Source organism: Schistocerca nitens, chromosome 1, assembly GCF_023898315.1.
Source record: "Schistocerca nitens isolate TAMUIC-IGC-003100 chromosome 1, iqSchNite1.1, whole genome shotgun sequence".
NCBI lineage: Eukaryota > Metazoa > Arthropoda > Insecta > Orthoptera > Acrididae > Schistocerca > Schistocerca nitens.
In genome coordinates this window covers 547,037,356-547,058,270 of record NC_064614.1, presented here as the reverse complement: position 1 = coordinate 547,058,270, position 20,915 = coordinate 547,037,356, and the positions used below count along the sequence as shown (strand labels likewise).

The window sequence follows — 20,915 nt, the reverse complement described above, 5'->3', positions numbered from 1 at the left end:
GTTCATCACTGAAAGTTGGCCCGTAGGCAGAGGAGAGTTGGCCTAATACGGCATCTGCTACCTTGTACCAGTCCCAAAGATTAAATTCCAAAACTCTCCAGGTTCTAATAAACATCAGCCCATTAATTCTGATGGCATAATAGCGTTTCTGGAGAGGACCAGGCACCACCTTGCAGTCGTTACGTACGGATGGTATCAACAACGATTTTTACGTGCATTAGTACGATTGAGTAAATTTATTAGTTGTGGATTCGAGACACCACTTGCAACTTCGCCGGCCGCTGTGGCAAAGCGGTTCTAGGTGCTTCAGTCCGGAACGGCGCTGCTGCTACGGTCGTAGGTTCGAATCCTGCCTCGGGCATGGATGTATGTGATGTTCTTAGGTTAATTAGTTTAAGTCTAGGGGACTGATAACCTGAGATGTTAAGTTCCATAGTGCTTAGAAGCCATTTTTGAACTTGCAACTTCCGGAGGAAATTTGTCAATGTGTGTGTGTGTGTGTGTGTGTGTGTGTGTGTGTGTGTGGTTGTGTGTGTGTGTGTGTGTGTGTGTGAGAGAGAGAGAGAGAGAGAGAGAGAGAGAGAGAAAGAGAGAGAGAGAGAGAGAGAGAGAGAGAGAGAGAGAGAGAGAGAGAGAAAGGAAAACCATATTCAGGAGTTAGTGAGCTATCCCTTTGGTGTTCCAGCCAGCACTGTTGTAAGAACCTTACTCATTTCAGTTGTTTTTGAAACTGGGGAGACTTCGCAGGGCAGAAGATTCTCAACCGTTGGGACCACAATGCGAGGGGTAGTCATAAACTTCTATTACCTCGATAAATCAGCATGCGCCCGTGAGACTTGGTGATAGTGTTAGTCCTCTAGATATTCGGCCTTGAGTACGACACGTTTTTCTCAAAGACGGATGACTTGCGGGAGATCTTGGCTGCATAAGGCTAATTTTAGCTCATTGCAGTGCTGAAGAGGATGGAAGGAAGATGGGTTTAACGACCCATCGACATGGAGGTCATTAGACACGGAGTACAAATACGGATTGTCTCAAGGATAGGGAAGGTAGGAAATCGGCCGGTCCTTTCAAAGGAACCATTCCGGCGTTTACCTGGAGCGATCTACGGAAATCACGGAAAATCTAAATCTCGACGGCCGAACGCAAGTCCAGTGTGTCACCTCGCTCGAGCCACGCAATGATTTTCTCCTCTGAGGATAGAAGAAGAAGTCACTGGTCGCCAAGTCAGAGTGTAGGGGTTTGAGGCAATATTTGACAGCCCAAAGAAGGGCGTGTGTGACTCATGAAAATGAGCTGAGACGTTTTCGTCGAAGAGATACACACAGGTGACATCTATGTCACGATCTTTATTACATCTTTATTATATGACAGTGAAACGGTCCTGTAGCCAGCTTTCATTAGTCCGGTAGCCCATTTTCACTAGTATTTCTCTTTCCTTCCTTGTTTCTCTTTTCCCATAATTATCATAGTGGTGTGATTGAATGAATGTGGTTGTGTGTCACGTTGCTAGACGGTGGCGTAGTCTGCTGCAGAAAGTCTGCGATGGTCGTACAGATTCAGCAGCAGTGGTACAGAATAGCCAACTCTCGTAGTGGTCAAGTCGGCAAAGAGGTTTTCGCTACTTGTGAGAAATCCACCTGCGTTAGGTTGGTGGCGGAAATGGCATCTTTGGGTTTTCCGAGCCACGCGGAGCGTGGAAGAGGCTGGAGAAGCGGGAGGCAGTCTGCCGCCGGTACGGGAAGCGTCCACAGCTGTGCTCCAGTCGAAGAAGGGTGAGTTAGACTGACCGCGTGGCGCGCTGTTACTTGGCAAGAGGAGAGCTGTTAGCTTTTGGTCTCGCTTTTCAAATCTGGTTGTTTGCTTTGCCTTGTCTGCTGCAATTCATCTATGAATGACTATAGCAACCTACATCTACTTGAATCAGATTGGTGTAGTCAAGCTAGATCACGTAGCAAGCGCTCTACCTTGAGCACCTTTGCTCTTGCGAACTCATTTCAGAACGTGAAACGGACTGTTAATTTACGAAATGTGTTCGCCATTATTCTAGAGTACAAGATGACGCTCATGTAACGGCCGTAGAAGGCAAACAAAACTATCACGCGAGTTCCGCAGGAGCAAATATGGAATACCCGCACCACTCAACTGGTAAAGACACAGATAATGTCCAATAGACCAATACGGCCACATATCGTTATTAATATTTATTATTAAAGTTGTGACTGTTTTGGCACTCATTCTCCAGTCATCCCAGATCTATTTGTCAGTGTGCAAAATATCTTTTCACGTAGCGAGCCACTTCCGTCATCACCGGCCCGCTGCAAGCCTCATGTGTCAGCAAGGAATGCAAAACTTTGGCAGATTTTTCTTTTAGCAAATTTCTGTAGCAGACTTGGATCCGCCGGAAGAGCGCCACACAAAGGTGTCGATAAGAAGTGAGCACTCGCTTCTGTATGAATGTCTGTTAGCCTTCAGCTGTGCCTGCATAAGCTTTCACCTTTCTAAATATTTAGAGCTTTGCCTTCTCGTAAATTTTCCTTGCTTTATGTGTCTTTCGTCCGTGGGGAGCCAACCACGTGGTAGAACATTATAGTTGTTGGGCTACCGGCCGATCGCAAGTTTGTTTTGGATAATGTTAACATGATTGTGTGATGTGATATTGTTGGAATTTGGCACTATACCTAGAAATTGTGTCTCCACAAACCACGTGTTATCAGGAATCGTGTACATGCCTCACATCCTTATCTTAGTAATAAATGATTTTATCTACAATTTTCTCTTGTGTTCCGAGATTACGTTTTTGCACCTAAGCCACTCACCTCGTAGCTTTCCCGTTGGCACATCCAATGCGTTTCCTTATGCACAGGTCCAGTGATTAGTCTCCCCTTGTATTTTATAACAAATGCTTTAGATTAAGTCTTATTTTCAGGTGTGTTGCTGGGAGGTGATCTTCTGCACAGTGTTCTTGCATGTGCTATTTTATTTTAAATGTTTGATTGTCGTGAACAGTGCACGGGGAACACTATTAATTACATCGTATCCCCTATGAGCGACATCACAACGTATGCATTTTTGTGAGTTTTTGGTCTGTGATCAAATTAATTTATTTTCCGACTCGACCAAATCTTTGATTAGTTGTATGGTTATAGTCGGTGGCGACCCTACTCTTCTCACGTTAATTTCATAAGCAATAAGTATTTCCATTCCCAATAATAAGGAATAACCCGTAGTAACAGGTTAGTTACGACAGGTATTAAAAATAGAAACATTATACGAGGGCTGTTCAGAAAGTAAGTTACGATTGATCGCGAAATGAAAATCACAGTGAAAATCAGAAATGTTTCATTTGTAACAGTTAGCTACATCTTTCAGCTACTTCTCTACGTAGTCGCCGTTCTGACTCAGACATTCGTCGTAGCGTTGTACCAACTTTCCAATACCCTCATCATAGAAGGCAGCCGCCAGTGCTTCCCGCCAATTCTCTACGCTGGCCTAAAGCTCGCTGTCTGTGCCAAAATGTTGTCTTCATAGCCAGCGGTTCGTTTGAGCAGAGATGAAACTCAGTGGTAGACAATTACGGGCTGTATTGTGGGTAACCAAACATTTCCAATTGAAACGATGCAGGAACATCTTCATTGCCCCTGCAGAATGAGGCTGAGAATTGTCTTGAAGAAGAAACCGCACGACAGTTATGTAATGTTGGTTGCATAGCTCCAGGGGAAAATTTTCACCAGGCCCTCGTACTTGGCGGGAGACACTATTTTCTATAACATCTTTATGCGCTCACTAAGAGCTCAGGAATGAAAAGAGGACATAATTCTACCTAGAGTCATACTAGAGACACTGCCCAACACATCTTTGCAAAGCTTTATCGGATTTTCATAGTCGTTTCCATTTCGCGACCGATCGTAACTTACTTTCTGGACAGCCCTCGTAGAAACGTACTGATGTTTAGAGTACTAATTAATAGTGCTAAAAATATAAAAAATAAAAATGAAAAAAGCATGAAAATGGAGAGGACAAACGAGAGGAGTACGAGTAGAATAACGAAGGGGTCTTTACCGCCAGTACTTGCTTATGCAGGGTGATCAGAAACAACATGAAAAGCTTGTGAGTAGTGCAGGTTAGGTTGTGCTGAGAAATAATTCTTAAGAAAAAAATTTGACACGTTCCCCGATTTCCGAGTTAATTAGCACTGAGGCTAGCCAATCAGGCCGTTACGCGCTCAGATTCAGTTGCTTTCAGAGCGTAGATGATAGCCCACGAGGCTGCTCAACCTTTGGCTCGGGTTAGATCCTTACTACCGTCCCGTGTCCAGTTTTTCTGTAGCGCTCTTGTTTGGTTTTAGGAAACCAAAGGAAAAACACGTTTGGCGATACCGTCTCTGGCAGGCTGCTTGAATTTGCGCACGCGACGGCCTGATTGGCCAAATTCAATGCTAATTAACTCGGAAACGGAGCGACGTATCGAACTTTTTTTCTTAAATATTATTTCTCAGGACAGCCTACCCTGCAAGACTCTTACAAGCTATTCAGATTGTTTCTGAGACCCTGTATAGTTACTAGATCGTTACTGACTGGTCGCACACATTCACTCACACAGAAGAAGCGATATTCATAGGTGAAAGGTTATTATACTATAATTTTTGACACAATTAATCATGTCTAATTAAGGTCTACTGTCATTTGGTAAAACAAACCAAATCAAGGTAAATGTAACATGTGTCGGTATTGAAAGTGCTCGTCAAAGTAACACTACCTGGAGAGAGGTCTTCCGATATTTTGTTTACATTAACTTTTTACACGTGTCAAATTACATAAACCTGAACTACAGCACATGTCACAGGTACATTTGTATGTTGCTCACTATTTTGAAAGGACTTGCTGGATGGCTCGGTTAACATTGCCAGTGAAGCTGGAGCTACGCATGTACACATGTATATGTTATTATCACCTGCCCGGATAGCTGTACAAAGCGCCGCTCCCAAGACGGAAAGATGCGCAGACCCCGGATCGAACTCGTCCGGCAGATCAACGACGATGCTTGATGTACTGGCCAGCCTGGATATGGTTTTTAGGCAGTTTGCCACATCCAATTAGGTGAATATTGGACTGGTACCGGGTCTGTCTCATTTACTCGTTTCGCAAGTATTTCGAAAACTTTCGCTCACTTCCACATTAATAACACCACATGCAGACTGTTGGGGAACACATATTCTGTCCCGGAGGTCAAGGATGTGGCGACAGAAATGTCATCTGTCCACCACTTGAATTACCCACCTCAAATCCGTCCATAGCGTGCCGAGCCTGCGCTTGTGCTGGACAAAGACACACAAAAAAGAAAAAGATTCCTATCCATTATAAACAGTGTTTGAATTGGCATTTCCGTTGATGTTACTAATTAAGGTGAAAATATCGTGATAGCTGTTCGTATCGTGATTCTACACCGAATGTTTATTTTCTTAATGTTCTAGTTACTCTTTTTAACCTTATAAACGTTCATCTCATAGTCTGACGACTGTGCAGATACACATTTTGTAGGTGCGCAGCAATTTGTCACGGCATGTAAGTAACTCTTTACTTTGACCCATAGAATCAGGAATTTTCTCTACACTGTGTATACTGGGTGTTTATTATGGCTACAAACGAAAGACACGACCAGAGGGCAATGAAACAGGCAAATAATCCTAACAAACGTAGGTCCGCAAACCAGTGGTTTCCCCGAAGCGATGTATGTACGTACAAGTGCAGGCCTGTCAACGTTGCAACACTGTTTTATTTCGAAACACCGCAAGTACAACGTAAATTGCAAAGTGAATAAATGCCTTCGTTTGATTTTATCATCATTCTGGGTACAGAAGTACCGGTAAATAGCGCTTTGACGACAGGTGCATCGGTCTTGGACCACTAATACCATTTTGTGTGTGGATGTTTAAAAGCCTTGGTGTATTCCAGTGCTGTTTATACTGCCGATGAATCCCGGAAACTCATTGTGGACGGTTGTGAACGCTTTCGGAATACGGCTTGGATTTCTGAACATGTATATGCATCGATGAGGAGACGTTGCTTCACATGAACGTTGGCCGTGTAGAACATCTGTAATGTGTTTATTGCCAAGTGCATCTTTTCAGTTTGGATCCTCGGGAACTCTGTCATAAGCTGATGATGTAATTAACGTAATACAACATACTGGAGTAACTTCTGGTTTCCTGATCTACTTCTGTCAGAATTATTTGTTTTATTGTCCTCTAGTTGCCGCTTTCGTTTGTACCTACTGTAGAATAGCCAGACACCCGTTGTGCCTGGGGTTACGTACGTTGTGCAGCGTAAACTTTTACCCAGAGTTGGGTACTTACTGAGCATGGTCTAGTTGTTTCACATATATTAGACCTATACACTGAGCTTCGTTTAATTTGAGAGTGCATTAGTTCGTGGTATTAAATTTTCCCATTTTACGCGGGATCTGAGAGGTCTATCTGTTTTAGAGTCTGCATAGCCCGGCCGCGGTGGACGAGCGGTTCTAGGCGGTTCAGTCCGGAACCACGCGGCTGCTACGGTCGCAGGTTCGAATCCTGCCTCGGGCATGAATGTGTGTGATGTCCTTAGGTTAGTTAGGTTTAACTAGTTCTAAGTCTATTTTGTGACGGCCTTCGTAGCGACAACACTTCGCTGTAGAAACGGCCTACGAAGTCACCGCCACACTTTTAATAGCGGGCCGACCGGTCCGCTGGAACAGTGAACAGAAAGATGAAAACCCAAACACTCGGATTAAATGAAAGTCGGTACTTATCTTTATTAACGACGATACAGAACACAGTGGTGAACATGGTCTACAGAAATCTGTCTAGTTCGAGTCGGAGCGGCTTGGTCAGCGTCGGCTGACGACAAACAACAACTCTGCTGCGATGAACACACAACTGACTAACGAGTACACAATTCGGTGGCGAGTACACAACTGAGCGGCGAATACAGAACTGTCCTAGCGCTCGCGACTCCAGCGCTTAAGAAGCCAGAAGCCAGCGGTGGCGCGCGCAGACTTGCGGCGATTTCCTGTATCGCTGGCGCTGCTTATGCGGACGGCGTCCGGACTTTGATGCTGCCAACCTTTTTGGCAGCGGGCTCGGTTGGCATTACTGGCTAGGATATAACACTCCCCCCCCCCCCCCCCCCCCCAAATCGCCGCACCGTCGTTGAATAATGACGTGGCGAGCGTCGACGGCGGGGGAGGGGTCTGGCCGCAGACGTAGCAGAAGAGACCGGGGCGGAGACTGTTGTCGGTGGCAGTCCCCGGTCCGCACCCCAGCATTGGCTGCGCGGGGCCTCGGGAAACACCGACTGAAAACCGAGGTCAGGGTGCACGCCTGTGACCACGGGCGCAGCTTCTGGTACTGGACGCGACGGGGCGTCGGGACCCACGAAGAGAGGCAGCGTCTCCTGACGCTGAGTCGACGGCTGCTGAGTGGGCGCCGGACAAGGCGCTGCGGTGTCAGACTCCTTGGGGGTGCCCAAGGAAAGCGGCTGCAGTACAGGCTGCACAGCCACCGCTTGGGATGGCGGCCCGGCTGAGGGGTCGACGTCCATCAGCTCCGAAGGCGGTGGCGACTGAAGAGGGACCGCAGGCGCCGGAGCGACCACCCGGGGCGCTCCCGCAAGAAGCTGCGCGGGAGGCATCAACGGGACGGGCTGTCGGCGTGGTAGCGGCGACAGCTGCTGCTGCTGCTGCCCTGGGGGCGGCAGCGAAGTCGGAAGGCGCGGCTGGAACCCGCCGCGGACCAAATCTGTGGACAAAGAACGAGCGGCAGAATCCGGGCGGCCAGCGCGGCGCAACTGGTTCTGATGCCTCCTGTGCACCCCAGTAGCACCTTGAACAGTATAAAAACCGCGACCCTGGACACTTATCACGGTACCACGTTCCCAACGACGGCGACCGTGATAAACTCTGAAAAAAAAACGGCGTCGTTGCGCTGAAAACGCGTGCGATGCTCAGAAGCGGCGGGTCGATCCGGGGGGTGCAACAACCGTAGTAGGGTGCGATGACGACGGCCGTGGAGAAGCTCCGCAGGCGAAGGGCCGTCGCGTGGCGTGGTCCGGTACGACGACAGGAACGTGATGAGGGCCTGCTGACGAGAGTGCGTAGCACGAAGGCGGTCCATATGAGCCTTGAATGTGCGTACAAAACGTTCCGCTGCACCATTCGATTGAGGGTGGAACGGCGGAGTAAGAACATGGCGAATGCCATTGGCAGAACAAAAACTTTCAAATTCAGCAGAGGTAAATTGTGGACCATTGTCAGACACTAAAACTTCTGGAAGACCCTCAATACAAAAAATTGAAGTCAACGCCTGTATAGTTTGTGCAGACGTTGTAGACTGCATGGGCGCAACAAACGGAAAATGACTAAATGCATCTATCACGATGAGCCAACGAGAATTCCAATATGGAACAGCGAAATCAATATGTACTCGCTGCCAGGGACCGGCAGGGTGTGCCCACTCAAAATAGCGTTGAGGCGGAGCAGCTTGGTGTTCGGCACACGTCGAACAATCTGTAGACAGCTGCGTAATCTGCTTATCAATGCCGATCCATGTACAATGACGGCGGGCAAGCTGCTTGGTGCGGACCACTCCCCAATGACCTTGATGCAACAAGTCGAGGACCTTGGATTGGAGCACTTGGGGAACCACTACACGAAGCTGGTCATTCTCGGTGCGTAACAGCTAAACTCCGTGCGAAACAGACAACAGATGACGTTGCGGATAATAGCGACGAACCACAGGATCCGATATGTCCTTTGCCTTGGACGGCCAACTACGTTGAACAAAACGTAATAGTAAACTCAGATGAGAATCCGTAGCTGTCTCACGTGCCACCTGACGATAATCAATCGGAAAATCCCGGAGGGATTGATGCTCATCGGCGTCAGTCTGATGGCAAGAGTCGTCAGAGGAATCGAAGACATCATCCGCAGCAATCGGCAATCTAGAAAGCGCGTCAGCGTTTGCATGCTGAGCTGTAGGGCGATACAGTATCTCATACTGGTATTGTGATAACAAAAGAGCCCAACGTTGTAGTCTCTGAGCTGTCCGCTGAGGAACTGGTTTAGACGGATGAAACAGTGACGTCAGGGGCTTGTGATCTGTTACTAAATAGAATGGTCTACCATAGAGGTAGTGATGGAATTTTGTGACACCGAACACAATAGCCAACGCTTCCTTGTCCAATTGGCTATAATTACACTGAGCTTTGTTTAACAATTTCGATGCGAACGCAATAGGACGTTCGGTGTTACCGACTCGGTGAGACAACACAGCACCGAGACCGAAAGAAGAAGCATCACAAGCTAACACCAGAGGCTTGTTAGGGTCGTAATGGACCAGACAACGATCATTCAATAAAGCCTCTTTTAGCTGCTGAAAGGCTGATTGGCAATCAGCTGACCACACAAACGGAACATTCTTACGGCGGAGACGACGCAACGGTGCAGCAATCTGTGATGCATTAGGTATAAACCTAATATAATATGTCAATTTGCCAAGAACTGCTTGCAATTCATGCAGATTGCGAGGGGCGGGCAAATCACGAATAGCTGCTAAATGTGACTGGGAGGGATGAATGCCTTGAGCATTAATAACATGTCCCAGATACTCCAACTCCGTAAGGAAAAATGAACATTTATCGATGTTGCAACGTAGGCCTGCCTGAGACAACACTGTAAACAAACACTCCAAATTACGGAAATGTTCAGCAGGCGTCCGACTGGACACAACAATATCGTATAAATAGTTGCAACACGATGGCACATTAGCCAGAAGTTGTGACAAAAAACGCTGAAAAACAGCTGGAGCTGACGCACAACCAAAAGGCAAACGCAGAAAACGGAACAACCCCAACGACGTGTTTATGACAAAATACTGTTGTGATTGCTCGTCGAGGGGCAATTGCAAATATGCTTCACGGAGATCAATTTTGGAAAAGAAACGAGCTTCCCCTAACTTATCCATCAGCTCGTCCGGTCTAGGTAAAGGAAAAGAATCAATGACAGTCTGAGGATTAACTGTCGACTTAAAATCTGCACACAAACGTAACTTGCCAGACGGTTTCTTTATAATAACTAAGGGAGAAGCCCACTGGCTCGCTGAAACGGGTTGAATAACACCGTCGTTTTGCCAACGACGAAGTTCATCTTCTACAGGTGCCCGGAGGGCGTGAGGCACTGGACGAGCACGAAAAAATCGAGGCTGAGCATTATCTTTTAACGTAATATGAGCGGCAAAGTTCGCAGCACAACCGAGTTCGTCTTTAAATATGTCACTGTATCGTTTACACAAATCGGTTATGCTGTCTTGAGGAACAACAACAGAATTAAGTTGCAACACATTGTCTTGGATAGACAGGCCAAACAAGTCAAAACAGTCTAATCCGAAAGTGTTTACACTGTCCGTAGCGCGGAGCACTGTGAATGAAACTGTTTTTGTGTTGCCCCGGAATGTGGCTGGCACGCTACATACACCTAACACAGGAATGTGTTCGCCACTATAAGTAGCCAAAGAATGTATTGCCGCTGAAAGTTTAGGGTGGCCGATAGCCGCATACGTAGCACTATTTATGAGAGTCACAGACGCACCAGTGTCTAATTGAAAATTGAAGGTCTTATCCTGGATGCGTAGCTTCACAAATAGTTTATTACACTGTCTCTAGATCGGTGCAGCGGAGGCGGAAGACACAAAATCAGCGCGTTTAGCGCGTGTTCGCTGCTTACGACAACTCGTGGGTTGGGCGGGTGGAACAACAACTCCCGCTTCACTTGCAGTCTGTACATTACGTGTTACAGCGTTTGAAGTACGCTTGGGTCGCATAGCAGAGGGCTGGGTGGGTGGCTTATTGCGAACAAGTTTATTACCCACACGAACCGTGGAAGAGTCTTTAAACGCGACCTTCTGGGCGGGCTGGCTTTGAAGAACATGAACATCCATGGGCTGGGCAGCACTAGAATTGTTCTTGCGTTTACGCAAACAAACAGTCTGGATGTGTCCTTTCCTTTGACAAAAGTGACAAACCGCGTTTCGTAACGGGCAACGTTCACGAGGATGAGCAAGAACACACTTAGGGCAAGACTTAAGTCTATCATTTTGCACACGAGGCTGACGAATGTGTTTAACATGACGCGGCCGGCTAGTGTTTACAGTCTGACTCTGCCGGTGGGGCCGCGGGCGTGACATAACTTGCTTAGCACAGGCAATTTGAGAAATACATGGCTGATCTAACTCACACTCAGCATAGTCAAAAGTATCTTGGGCTTCAATAATGTTCATCACAGTCTCTAATGACGGGTCAGGCAACTTTAAGATAGCAGCACGAATACGAGAGTCTGCAATGTTTTGAGTAATAGCGTCGCGTAACATGACATCACTGTAGGAAGCTCCACACACACAATTAAATCGGCACTGACGGGTGAGGCCCCGTAAATCTGTTAACCACTGTTTATTAGATTGATGTGGCAGTTTCTTTAATCTGAAGAACTTGAATCTGGCCGCTGCCACATGAACTCGCGACTCGAAATACTCAGCAAGCTTGTTAACAACAACGTCATAGTCTAAAGCTTCTGGCTTGGATTGCGGGAACAACTTACAAAGTAGTCTATAGACTTCCACGCCTGCAGTGGAAATTAAATAAAGCTGCCGCTCATTACCTGTGATTTTGTAGACTGACATGTGCGCCTGCAACTGCGCGAAATATTCTTGCCATTCTTCTCGTGATGCCTCAAAAGCACGAAAAGGCGGTGCTGCCTGTGCTTGTTCCGTGTGTGGTGGTGGATTAGCCGCTTGTTTGGCGATTGCTTCCACCAGACTTTGTATTTGCTGACTCTGTAACAAGATCAACTGTTGTAATTCGGCAGACATAGTGAACACAAATTAAACCAGCCCCCAAAATTCTATCTCAAGAAACAAGGTAAACCAGCCCTGCACACGAGTTCGGAAGTCCTCGTCGCCAGTTTTGTGGCGGCCTTCGTAGCGACAACACTTCGCTGTAGAAACGGCCTACGAAGTCACCGCCACACTTTTAATAGCGGGCCGACCGGTCCGCTGGAACAGTGAACAGAAAGATGAAAACCCAAACACTCGGATTAAATGAAAGTAGGTACTTATCTTTATTAACGACGATACAGAACACAGTGGTGAACATGGTCTACAGAAATCTGTCTAGTTCGAGTCGGAGCGGCTTGGTCAGCGTCGGCTGACGACAAACAACAACTCTGCTGCGATGAACACACAACTGACTAACGAGTACACAATTCGGTGGCGAGTACACAACTGAGCGGCGAATACAGAACTGTCCTAGCGCTCGCGACTCCAGCGCTTAAGAAGCCAGAAGCCAGCGGTGGCGCGCGCAGACTTGCGGCGATTTCCTGTATCGCTGGCGCTGCTTATGCGGACGGCGTCCGGACTTTGATGCTGCCAACCTTTTTGGCAGCGGGCTCGGTTGGCATTACTGGCTAGGATATAACAGTCTAGGGGACTGATGACCCCAGATGTTAAGTCCCGTAGTGCTTAGAGCCATTTGAACCATTTGAAGAGTCTAAAAAGCGCAATTTGTAAAGAAAGTTTCAGGCACTACGGCAGCATGAACAGTCACTGTTACGTGTGGTAGTCATATTCATTTAATTTCCTATAAACACGCCAGCTAGTGCTACTCTGACCAGCACTTTCAACGTCGACACATGTTACATTCACCATAATTACATAGGTTTTACCACATTGACTATAGCTCTTAATAACGGTTAAACGTATTAACTACCGCAATATCACAATTACCCCTCGCCTATGGTTATCGCTTGTTCAGCGAGTGACTGTACGCGAAGAGCTACTATTCATCCAGTTAATATAACTACCGGCGGTACCGACTCCGTTGTTACTCTGCTGCTATCACCCTCTCCTCTCTTTTCTCCCTGTTTCAGTTTTAATGTTTCACTTTTAGCACTATTAATTAGTGTCTAGTCACATCTGAAACGCATAAAAAATCATGGCTAACATTCCTAGAGTGAATCTGTGCCGTTATGTGCACATCATTTCTAATCTGTATTTACAGGGTGTTTCAAAAATGACCGGTATATTTGAAACGGCAATAAAAACTAAACGAGCAGCGATAGAAATACACCGTTTGTTGCAATATGCTTGGGACAACAGTACATTTTCAGGCAGACAAACTTTCGAAATTACAGTAGTTACAATTTTCAACAACAGATGGCGCTGCGGTCTGGGAAACTCTATAGTACGATATTTTCCACATATCCACCATGCGTAGCAATAATATGGCGTAGTCTCTGAATGAAATTACCCGAAACCTTTGACAACGTGTCTGGCGGAATGCCTTCACATGCAGATGAGATGTACTGCTTCAGCTGTTCAATTGTTTCTGGATTCTGGCGGTACACCTGGCCTTTCAAGTGTCCCCACAGAAAGAAGTCACAGGGGTTCATGTCTGGCGAATAGGGAGGCCAATCCACGCCGCCTCCTGTATGTTTCGGATAGCCCAAAGCAATCACACGATCATCGAAATATTCATTCAGGAAATTAAAGACGTCGGCCGTGCGATGTGGCCGGGCACCATCTTGCATAAACCACGAGGTGTTCGCAGTGTCGTCTAAGGCAGTTTGTACCGCCACAAATTCACGAAGAATGTCCAGATAGCGTGATGCAGTAATCGTTTCGGATCTGAAAAATGGGCCAATGATTCCTTTGGAAGACATGGCGGCCCAGACCAGTATTTTTTGAGGATGCAGGGACGATGGGACTGCAACATGGGGCTTTTCGGTTCCCCATATGCGCCAGTTCTGTTTATTGACGAAGCCGTCCAGGTAAAAATAAGCTTCGTCAGTAGACCAAATGCTGCCCACATGCATATCGCCGTCTTCAATCCTGTGCACTATATCGTTAGCGAATGTCTCTCGTGCAGCAATGGTAGCGGCGCTGAGGGGTTGCCGCGTTTGAATTTTGTATGGATAGAGGTGTAAACTCTGGCGCATGAGACGATACGTGGACGTTGGCGTCATTTGGACCGCAGCTGCAACACGGCGAACGGAAACCCGAGGCCGCTGTTGGATCACCTGCTGCACTAGCTGCGCGTTGCCCTCTGTGGTTGCCGTACGCGGTCGCCCTACCTTTCCAGCACGTTCATCCGTCACGTTCCCAGTCCGTTGAAATTTTTCAAACAGATCCTTTATTGTATCGCTTTTCGGTCCTTTGGTTACATTAAACCTCCGTTGAAAACTTCGTCTTGTTGCAACAACACTGTGTTCTAGGCGGTGGAATTCCAACGCCAGAAAAATCCTCTGTTCTAAGGAATAAACCATGTTGTCTACAGCACACTTGCACGTTGTGAACAGCACACGCTTACAGCAGAAAGACGACGTACAGAATGGCGCACCCACAGACTGCGTTGTCTTCTATATCTTTCACATCACTTGCAGCGCCATCTGTTGTTGAAAATTGTAACTACTGTAATTTCGAAAGTTTGTCCGCCTGAAAATGTACTGTTGTCCCAAGCATATTGCAACAAACGGTGTATGTCTATCGCTGCTCGTTTAGTTTTTATTGCCGTTTCAAATATACCGGTCATTTTTGAAACACCCTGTATCTCATTAATGCTTATATAGCTAACTGCACTAATTTTATATTAATATCCTAGGGGCCTGATGATGAAACCACGAGAGCTTCGAAATCGATCATAATTAATGAACATAATCGAATGCATCTGTTTGGAATTAATATGAAAATAAATAGAATAAATATTCTACCTAACAGAAGTATTCAAGCTGGCGAACCCATCTCCTCTGCAAAAAGTAAGAGGAAGGAAATAGTGAGAATTTTTGGTTAACTCACTGAAACAGCTTCCTTGAGAAACAAGTGAAACACTACAAAGATTTCCATTACCTGATGGAGAAATACATCCGTGGTACAGGTAGGCCTGAGATACTAACTGAAATTTCTGTATATTGGAATACTTAAATTCATACTTATGGACATATTTTCTATCGTTAATTTTCTTGTACACTTTATTCTGCGGCTTCTGTCTGAGGATGAAATTCTGAAACGAGTGACGCTTAATAAAGAATTGTGCGATCAAAATCTTTCTGTATTTCATAGTTGTACATAAAGATTGGCACTTTGGCATATAGGCACATGCTATTGCAGCTCGCAGTGACCATATGAAACCTTCTTTGGTAATAATATAGCTATTTTTTGGATACTTAACCGCTTTTCCGTACGTTCATTAGCTATCTACGACAGAAACTTTTATGACAACTTCGTCAAGGTGTTAAAAGTTTTTAGTTCAGCATTATATACACACTGTACGTCTTCATCAGTGAATTAACTCCATCTCCTGATACGACAATTAGTTTTAGGACTACGCTAGTTGCTGCTACGGTTGCAGATTCGAATCCTGGCTCGGGCTTGGATGTGTGTGATGTCCTTAGGTTAGTTAGGTTTAAGTAGTTCTAAGTCTAGGGGACTGATGACCTCAGATGTTATGTTCCAGAGTGCTAAGAGCCATTTGAACTACGCTAGTGAAGTGTGTACACTGTTTCTTAATATTTTTGTATTTTCCACTCTTGAGTAATTCTTTCTAGATTCAGTTGATTTCGTTTTTTAGCGCATGGCCTTATTGGCATTCTTTCAGAATCCTTCCAATTGTTACATTTTACTCTTTTTGTGATAAGTTCGTCTATTTCTTCACGTACTGATCGTTGTCTCCAAACGTCTTTTTCATTTAATTGCTCATGCACTTATTTGTTCCTTCATTAGATTGTTCGACTTCTTTTACTGGCCTGTTGTCAATGATTTTCCCTTTAATACTTGAAACTTCATGCAGGATCGTCAGAAACAATTTTTCGAAGCAACTGAATGGTTCTCTATTAGCTGTGAGGAATTTTTCATGGAAAAATTCAGGCGCTAAATGAAATATTTATGAAATAGCAGAATCCCGTACTCTCCATATTGCTACTTGGCCTTTGGTTCAAATGGCTCTGAGCACTATGGGACATAACATCTATGGACATCAGTCCCCTAGAACTTAGAACTACTTAAACCTAACTAACCTAAGGACATCACACAGCACCCAGTCATCACGAGGCAGAGAAAATCCCTGACCCCGTCGGGAATCGAACCCGGGAACCCGGGCGCGGGAAGCGAGAACTCTACCGCACGACCACGAGCTGCGGACACTTGGCCTTTATATTTGTGCAAAATATGCTAAGAAATACTGTTGTATATTTCCTAAAACTTGAAAATTGTGTGGAAGACCGTAGCTGAAAATACGTAATTGGTCAATTTACATGATCTTCAGGTTAATAAATTTAAACATGAATCGTTTGAGTGCACGAAGAAATAGTTTATCGAATACCTGACACAATTTGTGTGACATTCCGTCTCCAAATATTCCACTGTGTTCTCTTACTAGTTTTACAGTCATTCCCAGGTACTATACTGCGAGACATGTATCGCATGCATCTGCGTTTGTAGCTACTTTTATACTTAAAAAAAGGTGTAAGTAGATAAGCCTGTTTAACGTATGGAATATTTATGGAAACAGGACACAGAAATACTGAAGAATACAGGCCTCATAGCAGAAATGAGCGAGAATAAGGATTTCTTGAGTTCTGCAATAAATTTCAACTATGAGGGCCGTTCAGTAAGTAATGCAACAGTTTCTTTTTCTGAAAGCAGGTTGGTTGTGGTTCCAATACACCATATTATTCTCCACTCTTTCAGCTACATAAGGCTTTGTTCAACGCGACGGCCTTACGCCACATTACTGGGAGGGTCTGTACGGCCGCATAGTAACACTCTATCGGTCGACGTCGGAGCCAACGTCTTACTACGCTAATAACCTCCCCATCATCCACGTATTGCTTCCCGCAGAGTGCATCCTTCATTGGGTCAAGAGAATGGAAGTCGAAAGTTCGCTGCTCGCTTTTGAGTACCCCAACTGGTACCGCAAGAGAAATATAGTTGTGCAGCAACGTGTTTGAATATGGACTGTTTTGTTCCTCTAACGAAAGTGTCTACACGTTTCAACATTGCAGGAGTCACAGCTGTGAGAGGCCGTCCGGCACGTGGGAGATCGGACAGGTTTGCTCGAGCTTGTTGCAATGATGAAATGAGCGTTTGGCGTCTTTGGCCGGAAGGCCCCTTACGGGGCAGGTCCGGCCGCCTTGGTGCAGGTCTTATTACATTCGACTTCACATTGGGCGACCTGCGCGCCGGATGGGGATGAAATGATGGTGAAGACAACACTCAGTCCCTGAGCGGAGAAAATCCCCGACCCAGCCAGGAATCAAACCCCGGCCCGTAGGACGGCAGTCTGTCACGCTGTCCACTCAGCTATCGGGACGGACTGTTACAATGACGATAGACGCTTCTCTCAACGACTCACCGTGCTTTTGTTCAGTGCCAGATCTCTCTAGATATTGTGTAAGGCCTATGAATATCTGCGATGCTCTGGTTTTCTGCCAAAAGAATCTCGATGGCAGCTCTCTGCTTGGAACGAAAATCTATTTGGAAGGCTGCGTATAGTGCCGCCACATATCGGTACTTTATGAAACTGTAGGCCGAAGCGAGAATATTTCGCAATGTCCCACAACAATTTCGGCATTTTTCAATCGAAATTTGCCGAGAAAAAATGTGTTGCTTTGCTTATTGAGCACCTCTCGTAGAAGCAGCAAATACAGTAGAGACACAGGAAGAGACCAGCCTGAATGCATCATGCTGAAACTAGTATTTCGAAATCAGATAACTGGATTGTAAGCCGTACTCACGAGCATATGTAGAATCAGATCACAATTTAGTAATGACGAAGAGTACGCTACAGTTTAAGAAAATCGCCATGAAGAACCTACCTGTACGTCTAAAGAAACGGGATAATGAAGTATTCGGATATGGTTATGAATTTCTATGAGGCTGTATGTAATGCAATAATGAAGGCTACACCAGAGAGGTCAACTGAATACCCCTGAAAAAGATGGACGAACAAATATAGATACAAAGAAGGTAGCTGCGAAGAAACCTTGGGTAACAGAAGGAATGCTTCAGTTGATCGCCGAAGGAAGGAAATGTTACAATTCTCGGGAAAAGAAAACAATGAAGAAGAATATCACATAGAGAGAATTTAAAGCGAAATGGCTTCTGAAAAAAGTTAAGAAATCGAAAAGTTGGAAGAACATTAAAAAGTCAAAACTTTCAGTTTAACAGAAAGCAAAGGTGCCAACATTAAGTAGTGCAGTACCGGATCCACCGCTAAAATCAGAGGAGAGAGCGGATAGGTGAACAGAGAGGCTGCAGTCGTCTACGAAGGATAGGAACTGTGAGCTGACGTGATAAAGAGGAAGTGGGAGCCATATCTGTGGAAATGTTGCGAATAATCATAATTGGAAGAATAGAAAACATCCTGTCAGAATTTTTAATATAATGGGGGAAGTGACATGTAACGGTTATACAAATTAGTCTATGAGAGTGGAGGTATATAATCGGACTTTCGGAAGAATATCGTTCACACGATCCCGAAGCTAGCAAGGGCTACGAGGATTATCGCATAATCATTTTAATAGCTCATACAGCCAAGCTACTAACAAAAATATACGGAAGAAATGAAAAATGTGGGGACTTGTTAGAGGATCAGATTAGCTTTCGGGAAGGTAAAAGTACCAGAGATACAGTTCTGTCGTTGCGCTTGATAATGGATGCCAGACTTAAGAGAAATTAAAACACCTTCATAAGATTTGCCGGTATAGAAAAACCGGGAGTGGAAATTAGTGCACGATGTATTAAATTCTCAGAAAAATAGATTTATGTTACTCGGAAAGGCGGATTACGTACAATGTAGACAAGAACCGAGAGGAAACAGTAAAATGGAAGACAATGAGAGAACAGATCGTATTAAAGAGGGCGCAAGGCACGGATGCAGTCTGCTGGTCAACCTGTGTCCCGAAGAAGCGATGAAAAAATAAAAGAAAGAGTGAGAAGTGAGATTAAAATATTATAAGATTGGCGAAGAAAAAACTTGAAGCAAGATCGTTCACAGAGAAACGCGGAGAGGCAGTTGAATGTACCCATTAGTTCACAAAACTGGATGTAGTTGTTGCTTGTCTTTTCCAGTTGTAGTAGAAAATGTATATCTAATTAATTAAGTTGAAAGTTTGAGATGCTGAGTAATGTAACAAAATTTGTTTGGCGTTGGTTAAAAATTAGACAAAATATAAACCTGCCTCCGAGGCCGAGGAAAAGAAATAGTCGTAACGCAGGCGTGTGCGGCGGTGCTCGACCCAAGGGTAAGCCGGTTTGAATCCTGGTGGTGGATGAATTTTTCACTACTAGTATTTGACTGGAAAGGGGAGGAGAGGTGTGGCGTAAAGTGTCTACCCACCAGACTTTGCACCAGTGTCCTGGTTTAAATACCAAACCTATCCACAGTGTTTCATGAAATGAGGGCGTGTGACGCTGTTGATGGTGGTGTCGGAAGAGGATGTTAAACTCGACGGTCCCCTTGGTGCGCGAAGAATAGGGTATGTGCCGAAACCGTGCTTCACCTTCTCCCTTCTCTCATCATAATCATCATAATCCTCATCATCATCTCATCATCATCATCATCATCGTCATCATCATACAAACCAAACATTACACTCCACTCCACACACACACACACACACAATACATACAGGGTGTTTCAAACTTGACCGGTATATTTGAAACGGCAATAAAAACTAAACGAGCAGCGATAGAAATACACCGTTTGTTGCAATATGCTTGGGACAACAGTACATTTTCAGGCGGACAAACTTTCGAAATTACAGTAGTTACAATTTTCAACAACAGATGGCGCTGCAAGTGATGTGAAAGATATAGAAGACAACGCAGTCTGTGGGTGCGCCATTCTGTACGTCGTCTTTCTGCTGTAAGCGTGTGCTGTTCACAACGTGCAAGTGTGCTGTAGACAACATGGTTTATTCCTTAGAACAGAGGATTTTTCTGGTGTTGGAATTCCACCGCCTAGAACATAGTGTTGTTGCAACAAGACGAAGTTTTCAACGGAGGTTTAATGTAACCAAAGGACCGAAAAGCGATACAATAAAGGATCTGTTTGAAAAATTTCAACGGACTGGGAACGTGACGGATGAACGTGCTGGAAAGGTAGGGCGACCGCGTACGGCAACCACAGAGGGCAACGCGCAGCTAGTGCAGCAGGTGATCCAACAGCGGCCTCGGGTTTCCGTTCGCCGTGTTGCAGCTGCGGTCCAAATGACGCCAACGTCCACGTATCGTCTCATGCGCCAGAGTTTACACCTCTATCCATACAAAATTCAAACGCGGCAACCCCTCAGCGCCGCTACCATTGCTGCACGAGAGACATTCGCTAACGATATAGTGCACAGGATTGATGACGGCGATATGCATGTGGGCAGCATTTGGTTTACTGACGAAGCTTATTTTTACCTGGACGGCTTCGTCAATAAACAGAACTGGCGCATATGGGGAACCGAAAAGCCCCATGTTGCAGTCCCATCGTCCCTGCATCCTCAAAAAGTACTGGTCTGGGCCGCCATGTCTTCCAAAGGAATCATTGGCCCATTTTTCAGATCCGAAACGATTACTGCATCACGCTATCTGGACATTCTTCGTGAATTTGTGGCGGTACAAACTGCCTTAGACGACACTGCGAACACCTCGTGGTTTATGCAAGATGGTGCCCGGCCACATCGCACGGCCGACGTCTTTAATTTCCTGAAAGAATATTTCGATGATCGTGTGATTGCTTTGGGCTATCCGAAACATACAGGAGGCGGCGTGGATTGGCCTCCCTATTCGCCAGACATGAACCCCTGTGACTTCTTTCTGTGGGGACACTTGAAAGACCAGGTGTACC

General features: G+C 45.6%; 1 protein-coding gene across 1 annotated transcript in view; it reads right to left on the bottom strand.

Annotated features, from left to right (window-relative positions):
* The window catches only part of LOC126259922 (splicing factor 3A subunit 2-like), a 130,938-nt gene that overhangs the window by 34,765 nt on the left and 75,258 nt on the right, over window positions 1-20,915 (bottom strand). Inside the window, exon 2 of the mRNA XM_049957052.1 lies at window positions 7,336-7,777. Within this exon, the coding sequence (XP_049813009.1) occupies window positions 7,336-7,777 (442 nt within the window). The remainder of the gene's footprint in view (window positions 1-7,335; window positions 7,778-20,915) is intronic.